Source organism: Bombus fervidus, chromosome 16 (assembly GCF_041682495.2).
Source record: "Bombus fervidus isolate BK054 chromosome 16, iyBomFerv1, whole genome shotgun sequence".
Classification (NCBI taxonomy): Eukaryota; Metazoa; Arthropoda; class Insecta; order Hymenoptera; family Apidae; genus Bombus; species Bombus fervidus.
This window is the reverse complement of record NC_091532.1, coordinates 8,649,370-8,664,945: the sequence shown is the minus strand read 5'-3', so window position 1 is coordinate 8,664,945 and position 15,576 is coordinate 8,649,370. Positions and strand designations below refer to the sequence as shown.

The window sequence follows — 15,576 nt, the reverse complement described above, 5'->3', positions numbered from 1 at the left end:
AAAATAAAAAGACCCAAGTACGAAGACTCGTGTTTCTTATCGAGAATCGTCGTACATCTGTCGAGTGGAGATGTAACGAAACGTACGTATTTATCAGATGTTTTAATTAGCTTATCACGAAATCGATGACAGTTGTCTGCAAGGTACGTGCTTCTAATTACTGATCTAGAGTGCAGATAATTATCAAGCACCCTTGTCCCTTCGTCGATTCTTTCTTTATTATTAATCATTAAAAAATATGTTAGGTCTGTTCCTTCTGTCTGAGAACGTTTAACTTTTCCAACGAATCGTTTCTTATTCAAACATTTTTCTAGGCAATGAATGACAAATTTCTAAGATGTAATTAATTTTAATCGAGTAGATTTTAAACGAACGATTAGCAAACGATTGCTAGATTCGAAATATTGGAAGAAATGCGTGAATCTCTATATTTAATTGGCATTCTATTTGCTTTCGGAGAAAAGAATTATTACTAATTGCAATTTCTTGCTTCGATCTGAAAAGTCGATCGATAATTATTCGAAATTTCTTTCGATTCGGAAGGTTACTAAAATCGAGTGAGAAAATTATTTCACAGCCATATTTTCCTATTGCAAAAGTTGACGTTACCGATAACGCGAGAATGACGTGATTTATTAAAATTACAACTTATCTCCACTGATATTACGGTACAATACCTAATGCATTCATCTCGTAAGACTAATAAGCTAATTATAACGCTGTCAAACACGTGCTTTCTCGTGCATCCATCCCGTTAAACTTCCAAAGAAAGCATCCAACCGAACTTGAAACGTGGGACAAGAGAACGGAGCGAGAGATCTTGTTGGATATGTTCGATAAATATCGGTTAATAAAATCGTTTATTCTTCGTAATATTCGATTAAAAAATAAGGGGATTAAATGTACAAAGGGTCGACCCTTCTCTTGAAGGGCTCGTTAAGTCGTTACCAAATGTAAACTGAAAAATTAGCACTGATATCGGTAAACTGATAAAAAGTGTACAACACAGGGTGAACATAAAATTACGTGGAAAAATGTACGACAAACATGTTACGTAATATGAAAGTGAGTAAATAAATTATACCGGATTTGACTCGTTACGTTTGATTCAAAATATCGACTTTTTTAAAAATATTTTTATAAAGAGTCATTGTGACAATTATTTATCATCTTACCGATTTTTTATTTTTCTACGTTTAACTTTATTTAATTTATTTTTATTTTTATTTTCATTTATTTATTTAATTTATTTAATTTGGTGCGATCTTGATGGCTCGAAATTACTCTACAAAAGATTCCTAATCTCAATGGCGTTTCAACAGCATGATACGAAGGAAAATTACGATCCAAACGTTTACACACAGTACGAACGTCTGTACATTCTCATTCTCCATTGGCTCGAACCGTCTGTCTTCGACTCAAACTTACTCTCATACAGGCCATCGATGAAATGGGATTTCTCACGTAATACAATGCAAAATTAAATGAAATTAAATGATCTAACTGAAATTCAACTAGATCCTCTTCCCATATTCGTCGATATTAAAAAATTGCTCGAAGGAATCCGGTATTTAAAATGTCATTCGAAACAAGACCAAGCACGCGGAAAATTCGCCGCGTGACACTACCGCGACGGGGGGGGGAGGGGAGTGCAGGAGGTAGGAAGGTAGTTACGCGGGTCGGGGACAGGACAAAGAGAGAATTTCTTTGCTTGGACGATTAATTACGCCCTCATTCCCGCCCCAAGTGCGTCCTCTCTTGACGATGCATCGTCGATATTGACATTTGCCTTGCTTCCCTTACTCTTTCCACCCCCTTTTAGTCTCACCCCTCTCTCTATTCCCTCTTGCCATTGCTTTTACCCTTCTTCCTCTATCCCTCTCTGTTCCACCAGCATCCGTTCCGCGGTCTCATCCGTGTACGAACATATTGAAGGAACGTCCCGTTGCACGCGTGCACGAGCAGATATTCGCAACCGTGTGCGTGCACGCATCTCCTTGCGTTTATATACATATACAGGGTGTTCCACAATTTAACAGCCAAACTTTGTCATTATTTTCCGTGTATGATCCAATAATATAAACGGATGTTAACAATGTTGATAAAGATATAACAATTAGTAAACTGCGTACGTTTATGCAAATTGAGTTTTTTTCTTTACAGAGGAGCAGCTTTAAAATTCGTTACACGGTCGATCGACGTAATTAATAAATAATTATCTTTCCTATTTGGTTTTAAATGTCTGTCTGTTTCATCGTTTCTATCATTTTAAGAACATTACTTGTCAGTTGGTATATTCTATAAATTGTTTCATATGAATAATAATATACGATATAAACAATAATAATAATCTCATAAGAGAAGCATACGATAAGTGACATATTCGATTTTTCATGCAGAAGCATCTTTAAAATTCTTGTGTTAACCAAATTTCTATTTCTCTTCTCCCTCAAAATTCTCGAGATATCGTTCATGATATCGCACTATCGTACGTATTAAAACATTCCATTAAATGTCTGTTACCGACAAAGCAGAGGACGAAAACCGAGGAAGGAAAAAGCAGTACGAAACCAGAAATCAGACGCAGAAATCATAATCTTATTGCAAAATTTGCACAAAAATTAAAAAATGTTTTACGTGACTAACGTTCCTCACTGCATTATATATCTGTACCAACATACCGATAAAGTTTGGCATAAACCATTTGAAACACCCTGTATACAGACGCACGTATTACACGTATATGTTACTCTGTACGCGTTCCCGCCGCGTTGTGTCCCTCGTTTGCCCGCTGCGTTCTCCTGTTTACCGAGAAACCGCGATATTTACGCGAGAGAGCAGAGGGGTTGGAAGGTGCAACGAGCCGAGGCGCGGGGAGCGGTTGCTCGATGGTGAAGAGGAGAAAGAGGAAAAACGGATGGCGAGCGAAGAAAGCGACGAATCGAAGGGAGCTGGCAGAGCAAGAGAGCGAAAGGGAGGTTCATGGAGAGAGGAGGCTGATAGGGGGTTACGAAGGAGAGAGAAAGAAACAGGGTGAAAAGTAGATATTCAGCTGGAGATGATGAGAAGAGAGGAGAGGTAGGCAGAAAGGGAAGAAAGAGAGCCAGGGTGAAAGGGAGAGAACGAGAGATATGGAATTAAGGGGACACACCCCTGTCTTTCGAGCGTACGCTTATCGAATGCACCGACAACTACGCTTTTCCTCGTTCGCTCACCAAGACGGTTCTGTGATGCGAGGCAGCCAGGTAGGTTGGTAGGTAAGCTAGGTAGGTTGGTGGGAATGCGCGTACAAGGGAATTAGACCATAATCGTCGACGCGTGTGCCGCGCGAAGGGGACGTTTTCCGCCTGCCTCGGACCTCGATGTTCACTCGCGCGGCGGGGATCCGCTTGCTCTTCGAGTGTGTACCTTACAAGCACCGACCACCACCTACTCGGACCGAGTCCCACCTACTCCACGGCGCTTGTCTTTTTCCTTCCTTCTTTTATTCCATCGAGCTCCTTCCCTCCCCCGTCCCCTCCCCGTTCATCAACCGATCCGGGGAGGTTTCACCAAGATTCTGATCGCGAACCTATTTGAAGAGGAATCAGCGTGTACCTGAAGAAGATCGCGTGATATCCTAGCGAGATGGTAGTAGTCCCGAGGAAATGGTTTTCGAGATCTTATCTGGTTTAGCTGCGTGTACGTAATTTCGTTTTCCAGTTTTAGTAGGTTCATTAGATCTACTGGCGAGGCTGCTAGCAATTTTAGTGGAGAAATTTTAGTCGAACGATTGTAGGGATTAAACGATAAAGTTGGTCATTTCTAAGCAACTTCGCGGAAACGTTGGTACGAAAACGAGTAGAAACACGGTCTTGTGCGATTTATGTACTATTTTCTGTATTTGAATGTGAGATGTTTCTATTTTCATTTCGCGTACGTTTTCCAGTACTTAAAAGGGAATAACAGTAATTCGAGACATAGTTCTCAAAAAAATGATTTGATTTATGTTATTTCCTTGATCTGTCATTCGTCTTTTATTCGATTATTAACGCAGGACTCGGTTCTCGTAAACTTATAGTTAGGAAATTTTCCCGCGGTACGTCGACTAAAAATGTGTAACAGCTCCAACAGCTACCGTACGCGCCATCTACGATTGTGCTTCGAAGGTAGCGATTCTTCATTCCGGGTGGTAACGCAGGTCTCTGCACTGAGCGGCTGTCGACAAGAATCGATCGTTTCGTTTAATTTAAAAACATCGAAAGAACTATAATTTCTCTTTCTTTTTTATATCTTTACACTGACATTTATTCACGTCTTACCTGCTTGCAAGCATGCATTAACAATAAGCTCTTCAAATAACACTTTGCTTGATATTTTACCGATCGCGTAACAGTATCCGCTCTTGCTCAGACCGGAAGCTAAACCATTCCCAGGAGACACAGCAATACCTTCCGAGACCCGCCATTTCGCTGGTTATTTTTTCTCTTGACATACCAGAAAAGAATAACAGACAAGGAAAGAAAATAGCTATGTATAAAAAATAATATCGCCCTTCCAATTAACCTTCTGTCAACAAAACTGCAGGCAAAGCTAAAAATAGACAAATGTGAGAGGTCAAGAAACAAAAGACAAACGCGATAAGCAAAGCCAATGAGCAACGAATGGCGAATGATAACGACGTCGATGAACAAAAGTTACGAAACAATGGCTGGCGATAAAAATGACGAAAACAACGAAATAAAAAAAGGCAGAGATAACAAGGAAAGAGGACGTAACGAAAATGGAGAACCAGATTTTACCCTCGTCACTGGCGTAAACGGCGATGAATTTTCACCATCGTCGAACCGCGGACCAATCTCCCTGTTCCAATTATCTCCGGTCATGTCTCGTTAATTCCCATCGAGCCGATCGAACGTCTATCGGGCCCGCGGGCGACCATCTCCAACCATCTTTCGCCCCGGAATAATCTAAAACGTTTTGTCGTCGGGAATCTAATCTAATACCGCTGGCCCTGGAAGGTTATACTTTTATTGGCGCGTCTATTGGACTTAACGAGGTCAATTGAGGTGATACGGTTGCCTTGATTTTACGATAGTACATCGTCGGAACGATAACGATCCGAGAGCACGCGAGATCTCGCGGTTTTAATATATACACATATGCATATTTATATTATAAGCTTAAATCAATCGTAATGCGATTCACGATCGGAAGTGCGCGCGCGCGCGCCTGCGTGCGTTTAATTCGTTAACCAACAGCGAGTCACGTTTTAACCAGAAATTTCTACAATTATAAAATTGAGCGTTAATTAAAGGCAGATCGGTTTTATTTGAGTCGTGTCATTTTCTCAAAAAATTCACAAAGACAAGTCAATTTCAATTTAGACTCTGTATATATAAAATATGATATACTTTGGAAGAAATGGAACGATACGTAAAACAATAGATCTCTGAACACATAGAAATTATAGTGTTGGCGAGATTGACGACCCGAGTTTCTTACTCTTGTCGTTAATATCGCTAGCAAATGTACATGGTGATTTGCTCTAATGAAAGTTTTCATCTTGTTTCAGCATCTGTACCACCTGCAAACAGGCGAGGGTGCGTTCAGAGAGAGAGGGAGGGGTCGAGGCAAAGGTACAACTAGGGTAAGTGTACTTGTCTTGAATTATTTCATTTTACAGAGATAATGGAGTTTGTTGCAAATATCGTGAGAGAATTTTAAACCAACTGAACAATTTGATATTTCGTTGATACATCGAACAACATCGCTACGCCTACTTCTTATTAGATTCCCGTAAGGCAAATACTTAAAAAGATGGAGAACCGAGTTTGGCTTGCACGTGATACACCGGAGGACGATGAACGCTGGAAAAATAAAACGATAAAACGCGACACGGACCGTGCAAATGGATGATTTCTTTCGCCCTGCTTGCGATACTCTTTTTTGAGCGAGATTTCAAAGAGAGGAGGTGGCTGATATGCATTTCCAGCATAATGTCGCACATTTAAGCCACGTTCATCGTGAATCCCATTTCCAGCGTATCTGCGTGTTCTTTTTTCTATACGTCTTTTCTTTTGGTTTCTTTCATCTTTCTCTCCTTTTCTTTTCTTTCTCCTTTTTTTATTTCAATTTTTTTTTCTTACTTCTCTTACTTTTTCCCTTTCCATTCCTTTTCTCTCTGTTTCTTTTCGACCAGCACTCGTGTTTTTCGTGCACACTCGGCTCGCCACTTACCCGTCACGTTTCTAATTCTAGAAACGTGGTAACGCACGAGTAAACGGCCTCGTGTTTGCCACCACTCGAAACACACGCTCGTTGCTCGCCCTTGGAAATTCCAGAAAACCCTTTGAGATCGGTCGTTCGTCGATACGTTTATCTCTTCATACAGTTCTTTGTTTATCGTCGACGTTAACTTTTACTTCGATCGTATCTTTTGTTCGCACGAAGAGAGCGTATCTTCTTGATAAATGAAAATTTGAAAGTAAAGTATGAAAGATATTCAAAGCAGAACTGCTACTCTTTCCCTTAATAAATTCGAGGAAATAAATCTTTCTATAGTTCCATTTCCATATTATGTGTTAATGAAAATAGAAAATCACATAAAATTTCGCGGTCTAGTCATTGGTATACGCGCGATCTATTTTCCGTTAGCCTTTTCCCTTTGTTTTATAAAAGCAAAACTCGAAATACACGAACTTACTCGACTCGAGATGGAGAACGGCGGGAAAATCGTGGCTGTACGAGAAGGGAAAAATAGCGCGTGGTCGAGCCGAACGCTCGACGTTATGTTTGCTTTGCAGATGCGTGAACAGCCGCGCTTTTTAAACAAAACCGCGGTGGTCGCGCAAAGTTGGCTAATACGAGGAAATTTGATTGTCTTGAACGGGGCTCGCACGAATTTTCCCACCTTCTCTCTGAATCAGAGTACAAACATAGTCAGGCGGAAGCTAATTTCGCGAATAAATCGCTGAAATATACGCACGCCTGTGCAAATTTGAATATATGAAAAATGCGAACGAGAAATTTGATAAAAAATTTGGTAATGATAACGATCAAGAATTGCGATTAGGCTAATTAAAATGAATCATATCGACTATTCCAGATATTCTAGGGTGAAAGAATTAATTAATTTCTCGAACGACAAGCGAAATTATAGAAATTCTACGAAAAATACATTTACGATTTTATTTATTATTCGATATTTCTACGTCTTTACAATATAATCTACAAAATCTCTCTTGAATATTTTATCGTTCTCATATTTTTTAGTAACGCGACGTGAAAGTTACGAGTTGATTACTGCAAGAAATTAATTAATCGTAAATTCATTATACATACGAAGTAAAATAGACAGAACGTTTCTTCTATTCGATTCTTCTACCTCGCGTGCTGTTTAAGGCTCGTAAAATGCAGTAGACAATTCTACCAGCCATAAAATCCGTTCATAAACAATCTCTTCTATCGCGAGGATATTTCTCCTCTATTTTATCGCCTTATTGCCGATATAAAACATACTATGTACCGAGAAAAAATCTCTTCTTATAGTCAAAGAGACCGTGCTGGTAAAAAAGTAAGAGATCTAACGAAATTAACATAGTAGGATATTCCTAGTAACAAGAAAGTTAGATCAAGGAATCGCTGAAAAGATAAAGAAATAAATAAAAATGTATCGTTCTTGGAAAAACACAATCTTATTTACTCTTACAAAAAGATAATGTAATATAATGTTTGGCATTGCGTTTTGAATTCGAAGATTTGGTATCTTACACGAAATTGAGAATTTGTGAAAAAAAAAATGGTTAATTTATCGATATATGAGAATGTCTTTTACATTATTTTCTGCGAAGTTACATAGGAGAAATATTAATAGCATCATATTGAAAAATGACAATTTGCGCACTTCGGGTCAATTTCGGCTGAATTGTAATGTCCTATCGTTAAAAGATTTCTTAAATTTCACGAAAATGTAAAAGAATTCTTATCGATGTTCCTGATTTCTCGTTTCAATTGTATGCTAATGACGTGAAACGTTAAAAGTCTGTTTCTCGGTTGAAATTAAAAGTCATCTTGTTCAAATATTAAATGTCCTTTTCTCGGTTGAAATTAAAGCGAAATTGAGATATAAAAAATTCCAAGATCGCAACAAGATTAAACCACTTCTCTTTTTCTATATAGAAAATAGTAGATTCCAAACATAGTTACTTTATGTACCAGGTGATACATCGAGACGAACAAACACGAGTATAAATTGATCAATTTAAAAATCTATTACAAAACTAAAGAACATAAGTTTCCTTTAAAAGGACAAATCTTTTACATCGTTGAACATCCTGCAATCCGATAGATCATTCTTTTTCTACATTTGCTCGCAGGTTCGAGGTTGAAATAAAGGGAATAAAATTCCGAATAAATTTCTCGTCGCTCACAGAACAGCCACGGAGGAGTTTGAGAACTGACATTAAGCAACGTGCTATGTTGGTAGGGTATTGATCGAAACGGAGAGCGCGTGTGCGCGTTGCACCGCCATGTTTGAAATGTGTTCCAGCTGCAAGCGTAATCTGGCCGCCGTCGTTGCATTTCACTTCGGTGGTTAAAAAAGAGTTTGATACGTCCTCGCGACTCTTTGCCACTGCTTTTTGCCGATTTATCTACAACCATTTATCCCGAGTCAATACACGATGGAAACGCGCCTGTGTCTTTCTTTCGCGCCCAGAAGCTGCACGCGGACGCGCGATCCATTTTTCAGCGATGCAACTTCCGGCGAAATGATTCGCGGCCATCCACCAAACCGTACGTCGCAATTGTCCGGCAGGGAATTTTTTAAATGGCTCGATACCGAGAATGTTTAAGAACCGATCAGTGTAAGTCAGCTTTCCATTAAAAATAATTGATCGAGAAACGACACGATCCACATCCTTCCAGTTACCTTCTCTTCTCATCTTCCTTTGTCACATAGAATTCTCGGGGACACTGTCGAAGGAGACGCGTGGCCATCGTCGAACATCTTCAAAGGAAAGAAAGCAAATTCTCCTTGAAACATTCTCTGTAGGATAACGAATAGTTCAGGAGATGATTGAACGTAGAGTTTCGAATAAGATGCTCTGTATAAGTCGCTCTTCGTGCGACTACTCGATATCGAAAGAATCGGTAGTTGCGATTCGAAAACAATGTCCGTGTCTGTTACGTAAAAGAAAATTCCAACAATTAGAAACTGATAGACAAGCGGTAACGTTGGCTTCAAGCGGCGCGTTGGCATCGATCGAGCGCGACAACTATAAATTGAAACAGCGAAAAAGCGGAATTGCGTTCTGTCACGAAGACGTTGCGTCGGCACAGGTGCCGGTACACGTGTGCAACCGCTCTATTCGTTCGATCGATACCGGCCCGCCGCCACAAAGATATCAAAAGCTCGTCGAACGTGGTGCGATATAAATCAGCCGCGGCGCTATGCACTTGAGCCGCGTTCCAATAGGAAACACGCGACCATCCGCGTCGAGACGCTCCCCTCTATACGTCGCGTCGTACAGACGTCGAACAACTTTACACACCTTATCAATTATTCTGACGGGACGACGTGTACGCGATTCCACTGCAAATGCGATTTCGTTGCACGGCAAATTAGGATGTTTCATTGCAACGAGTTAAGTGTAATCTAAAGCTTTCTCTGTTTGCACGGTTGTTATATGAACGACCATATGTTAAATTACACGGCTGTAACGACGCTGGCAAGTGGATACTTAGAGACTCGCGTCGATTATCGCGCTGACTGATTTGCTTCAAGTGCATCGTAGTAATTTAGGTGGAGCAAATTGAGGATTTAGATACGAGTAACTTTACAACTACAAAAACGATAGTTTTTAGATTCTTTAGTTTTGCAATTGAACTACGCTACGAGTATGCAAGTACTTTTGCCGTGATTCATGCTCTTTTTTGTTGAGATGGAAGCGTGATTCTTTTATTCGTATTTTCATCGTGTATCGTTCTAATTGTAATTATCTACAGTGTATTTAGGGTTTGTTTTTTTCTTTTCTTTTTTCTCGTCATTTATTTTCACGCAGATGAACGATACTGAATTGCCAATTAATAGTAACCATACGGTTTACACGGTGCAGTTTACAATGCGTGTAATTAAAGTCCAATAATCAGTACGTAGTAAAGTAGGTGGAAAGAGTTAACGATGCCATTAAAATTAAATTGATAAGGAAAATGATTATTAACCTCGGAATGATGCAGTTTATGATATATAAAATAAACTCTCTCTCTCTTTCTCTCTCGCTCTCTCTGAGAGGTAATCTATTTATCGTTAATAAAACTCCGATATCGACTGAAACAATGTACAATATACAATATCTTTTTTTATTTCTAAGGATAGGAGAAAATTAAATTCGTTATAGATAGAATATTTCGATGATAATGGAATCGAGTTTGAGGGAATAGATTTTGTAGCGAAAAGCAATCAAACTTGACCGGTTCGATGTTGTTGCTGAATAACAGACAGGGTTTTGCGTTTGATCAATAAGGAGGTTCCAACGAGAATTTCGTTATCACGGCCAAGCAAAGATCCGTGGAAACTACAAGCAAAGAGGAGGGTATTTCTATACGAGCGATGATCTTATCAAAGGAACTTTTAATGACTCATAGAATACTATAACGTTTGTTGAAACGTTCATGGAGGTCATGTATAAGATATCGAAACGAACGAAACGGTTGCAAATTAAATTCACGGAATCGGTTTCATTTATTACGGAAACATTGAAAAGTACAATCCATTGGAATTCTATATGTTAATTGTTAATTCGTTTCGTTCGACGTGGAATTAATAAATCTTGGTATGGTAAGGAAGATAATATTCTATTCTTACGACAAGGAATAATGTAGATAAATTTTACAAAGTAGAAACCACAGGAGATAGAATCAAAATTAAGTAAGAAATGTCGTAAATATAAGAGATTGGAAAGATGATAATATAGTTAGATAAAAAAAAAAAAATGAATGCAAAAGAAGAATTACAAGGTAGAGAAGTTTCTTAACTTAGATTAATTATTCCTTTTAAAATGAGTAAATGTTCATTGTTAATGAAAAAGGTGGACGTTTATAAAAGGAAAGTGGGAACGGAAGATCCAGAGGAAGTACTTTCCTTTCCTCTATTATTAATGTTCTTTGATGATCTTACCGTCTTTGTGCTCGTTTGAAGTACCTCTGTGGCTTATAAAGAATAGGTCGCGTCTTTTTGTTTGCAGAAGGAAGTGACCTTTACACAGGAAGAACTCCACCTACGGGGAATTCATTATCGACACGATACGTGTAGATTATGTAACTTGCATCGCTTTCATAAGAACTTTACGCTTTTAAAAATAATAATCTTAATGTCGGCGAAGAAATTTATATTGCATATGCAGATACCCTAAATAAAAAATTATACATATAGAACAGAAATTAACTTCACAACCGTTACGTAAATCAAAATGTCACGTTTCTAATTATTTTGAGCACTGTGTAATTATAAAAATCACAAGAATCTCCCAGATTTTTTCTACGATCGCGAAGAAACAACATCAAACAGCAAAACGATACAAACCAAGACACAAAGAGCAACATAAAATGAAATTAAAAATAAAGAAATCACTCCGAGAACAAATCTATCGAACCTGATATGTAATATTTTGAAAGTAATTCGCTGAAAACATGCAACGAACGATCGCACGAATCGATTTTCAAGCTCTATGCGCCAACAATTCGATATGAAATCGCAATCGCGCCTCGATCGAGCCAGACATTCCCCGGTTTCCAAACGATTTAATCCAAAATCAATGATAATTCGCAATCCACGGATTTCAGCTGGCAGGTAGAAAGATCACCCTAGCGGGTATCCTAGGTGAAATAATTAGCGGTCTTCTGCCATCAACCCATCCCCTCGTGGTTCCTCTCTTTTCCCTCTTTACAACCCTGGCTCACACACACCCTCCTTCCTCGCTCTACCTACCTTCATACCTACCCTCGTCGTCCCTGGTTCTCTCCTCCCTCTCCTTTCGTCGACCTAATGCAATTTAGCTTCGACGAAACGGAGGGGGTTACGAAGAGGGGTGCGTTGTTGGCGGCAGTGGCGGCGGCGGCAGAGGTGTCGGTGCACGCCATCTTGAATTCGCGAACAATGTGTCGGCTCCAAAGGTTCCAACCGGCAGAAAACGAAGACGAACCTGCCCACGAATATCGATCGGTCGCGGCACGAATAAAATGCTAATTCTTCTCTCCACCCTCTCTGTCTCTTTTCTCTCTTCCTGCTCCTCGTTCATCTCGTTTCTTCGTTTCCATTCTCCGCCTTCCTTTTTCACCTGTACGTTCGTCGCGAAATTGGGTAACGTGAAACGGAAATTTAGTATTCGTTCAGAAAAATGAAATAAAAACACGAGGAGGAAACCGATAAAATTGTAATTCCAATTTTACGTTTTACAAATTTCTTCATTTCATATTGCTAGGGGAGTAGTTCCAATTTAATGAAATATAAACGTGTAATAAATAAATATTCCATAAGACGAATAAATATAATGCAGATACAGTAGAAATAGATATTCCGTAATAAAATTATATAATAAATAGTAGTACATTCTAAGCTAAATTTCGAAAATAATATTTGTAGCATCATAGGTTTCCGCTTTTCAATTTAAATTCTTCTTACTATCGTTCCATCTGCCTTTTATCTCTATCTTTCGTTTCCTCCTCCCTCGTTTCTTCGTTAAGGTTTTGTAATGAATAATATTGAACAGATATGAATATTCGACACAGATTAAAAATACATTCTATCTATATTCTAAAGCATAAAAAACAGTTAATCTCGGAGTAAGCGTTGCAAAGAGACGAAAATGGTGAAAAGCCACTGGCAGATCATTGCCACGGCCAGTTTCCTACCGCGTTGTTGACGTACCTACACAAACGGAAAGTGAAAAAGAGTGAAAAAGAGGAAAAAGGAAAGAGGAAGCGATCGGGGCGAACGAAGAGCCTCAAAGGAATGGCAAAGCTCGAGAGGGTAGGACGTTCGTGAAACTGACAATTTTTCCTGTGGTAGATGCCTGCGTGAACCAAAATGCTGTTTAGCATTTACAAGTATCACGAATGCTGTGGAATCGATGAACAATCAGTTTCAGTCGTTTTTAGTCGAATCAAGAATATAGGATTTTTCAAAATTCCTCGATTATGTACCTTCGTTATTACTTAACTTCTTTTTAAGAAAAAAAAAAAATGATTAGTATCGAAAAGAAGAAGTACGTTCTTATGAATTTTACAAATCATTTTATTGTCCACGATTGATCGATTAAAGAAAGAAATTAAAGTTATTATGATGGAAAGAGGCTGAATGGATGATTAAGACGGAGGAATTAATAATTGAACGCTGAGTAGAGGAAAAAAAGGCAGGAATTTCGAGGGATTGATGAATAAGAACGAACCAGTTGGCAGCATGCCCGCCGTGAACTGGATCATTAGTGCGAGTCGGAAGAATAGTATGGAATGAAATCGTGATTCAGTGCATAAGTATGTCTGATGAGAGGATTTTGCAATCGTCCCATACATAGAAATCGAAAGATTTATGCGCTTCCTGCACGGTCCTACCAAAACGCTTATCATCGCACTATGCGCATTTTAATTACTAAACACGAAGTTAATATATTCACCGTTTAAGTGAACATCATATTCTGACAGATCGACCAAAGGACCTCTGAACGTAAATATTAATTTCCTATTGGTTTAACAAACATCGATTTAGCCAGATTAAACTTTTTTAAATTTGGTTTTAGCCGAGGGACCCTAAAATAATTATTGGCTTCAGGTTAAATCCTTACTATTAAAAAAATCCTTATTTTCCAGCGAAACTTTTTTTTTTATCAAGACCTATATTTCATTTTCATAGTATCAAATCTTTGTAGCCAGTATTATTAAATAATACGAAATTCGATAGACTTGAATCTAATATTAATTAGTATGTTAATCTTATAATAAACGACGTGTAAATACTTGTTGTAGACGCTATATTGTACTTCGTATGTCTCGGCGTACAGCGTCCTAAATAACTCATCGACAATTGTTGAACCTAACAACAAATTAAGCAACCGTTGACACGGATAAAGTTCACTATCATTTCACGATTACTCGTACAGTTTCAAGAATTTAAAAAGCAAAATTACTCTTTATTCGTCTTAATTCCCCGTTATAGACCGAGTACCGATTACCTTTTCACCATATTTACTACCTCATCAGAACGACAAGAAGTGTAATTTCCGAAACGAAGGAATATTACGAAGACCGCGTTCGTATAAACGTTCAAATAATCAAGCGAGCCCCGGTGTTTCCATTAGGCAGTCTACATTATCCAAAACGCGATGTTATTTACGAGCGTTTCTTCTGGCGAGAAGGGGCCATTAAGTATTGCGAGGCTGGCCACGGCGTAATGGAACCCGTGGCGAACTCTTGCCTATAATTTTCGTGATTAGGATAATTAAGTTCCGCGCCGTGCGAAATAATCGAGTCAGAACGAACGGTGACATTATTTATGACCGGTCTGTGCGAACTTTCCGCCCTCCTTCGAATTTCTACGCCAGATAACCGCCATCATTCTCTCTTCTTCTCTTTTACCGTTTCCTCTTTATCATTTTCGATCCAGTTATCCAGTCGCGATTCTTCTGCCTCGATACCAAACAACATATTTACGATTAACGAGATTTTAATTAATATTTGACGAGCTGGCGTTTACGTGTCTTCGATCATCGTCGGAGATTTTGTGCGTGAGCCTCGGTTAATGTGCACAGTATGGGTGACAAGTATACAGGATACTTGCTTATTTTTCGACAAGATACATTTTGATTGTCAGATTACCACTAACATTAGTTGATTATCAAATTAATAAATCGAAATACAATGACCTTTTGCTTTATAATTTCTATAGTTACGCGTAATACGTAGAATAATTATGATGCGTGTAAATGTTTATAAACCAATATGAAGTAATGAAAGTAATATTTATAGAAGACTGTTTCACCTATCGAGTATCATTATCATTTAATAATTAATGCACTATATGTCATAAATGCTATGTGCGTTCCGAGCAAGTTGCGAAATTTTGCACTTTCCGATTTCCAAGAAACGTATAAAAATGCGCCGTCCAGTCGTAGACGATAGTGTATTTATATCAAGCAATTCTATTTTAGAGTCGTTTCTTAAGAGTCGTTTACTCGCGTTCTGTTGCGTCATTTTTATGTAATAGTAATTATACGTACAGAATAACTAAAGTACGAGAAAAGTACAAAAATTGAACGACACGAAGATCGAGTGTCTTTTAGATTTTTACAATACCGCTACATGTAGCTAGAAGATACTTTTCTCTGTTACTTTTATAGCGTTGATTTCATTTTTAATGGAATTGTATGCAGATATATTGTATGGTAATTGGATCAAAGTTTAATGGTAGATTTCACAAGACTGTAATTGTATCTTGGGGTTTGAATGTTATTATTATTGTTAATTAAGCAAGGAACATGGGAGAAATAATTGGGCCACGATTTCCGTTCTGGGTCTTGAGTGGGCCTTTCTCTTGTCTAATCT

At 38.5% G+C, this 15,576-nt stretch overlaps 1 protein-coding gene across 6 annotated transcripts in view; it reads left to right on the top strand.

Annotated features, from left to right (window-relative positions):
• Tet (tet methylcytosine dioxygenase-like) overlaps positions 1 to 15,576 on the top strand; it is a 142,698-nt gene that overhangs the window by 70,100 nt on the left and 57,022 nt on the right. For all 6 annotated transcript variants that reach the window (XM_072019546.1, XM_072019550.1, XM_072019548.1 and 3 more), the window contains one exon: positions 5,555 to 5,629. In XM_072019546.1, coding sequence (XP_071875647.1) covers positions 5,555 to 5,629 — 75 coding nt within the window. The remainder of the gene's footprint in view (positions 1 to 5,554; positions 5,630 to 15,576) is intronic.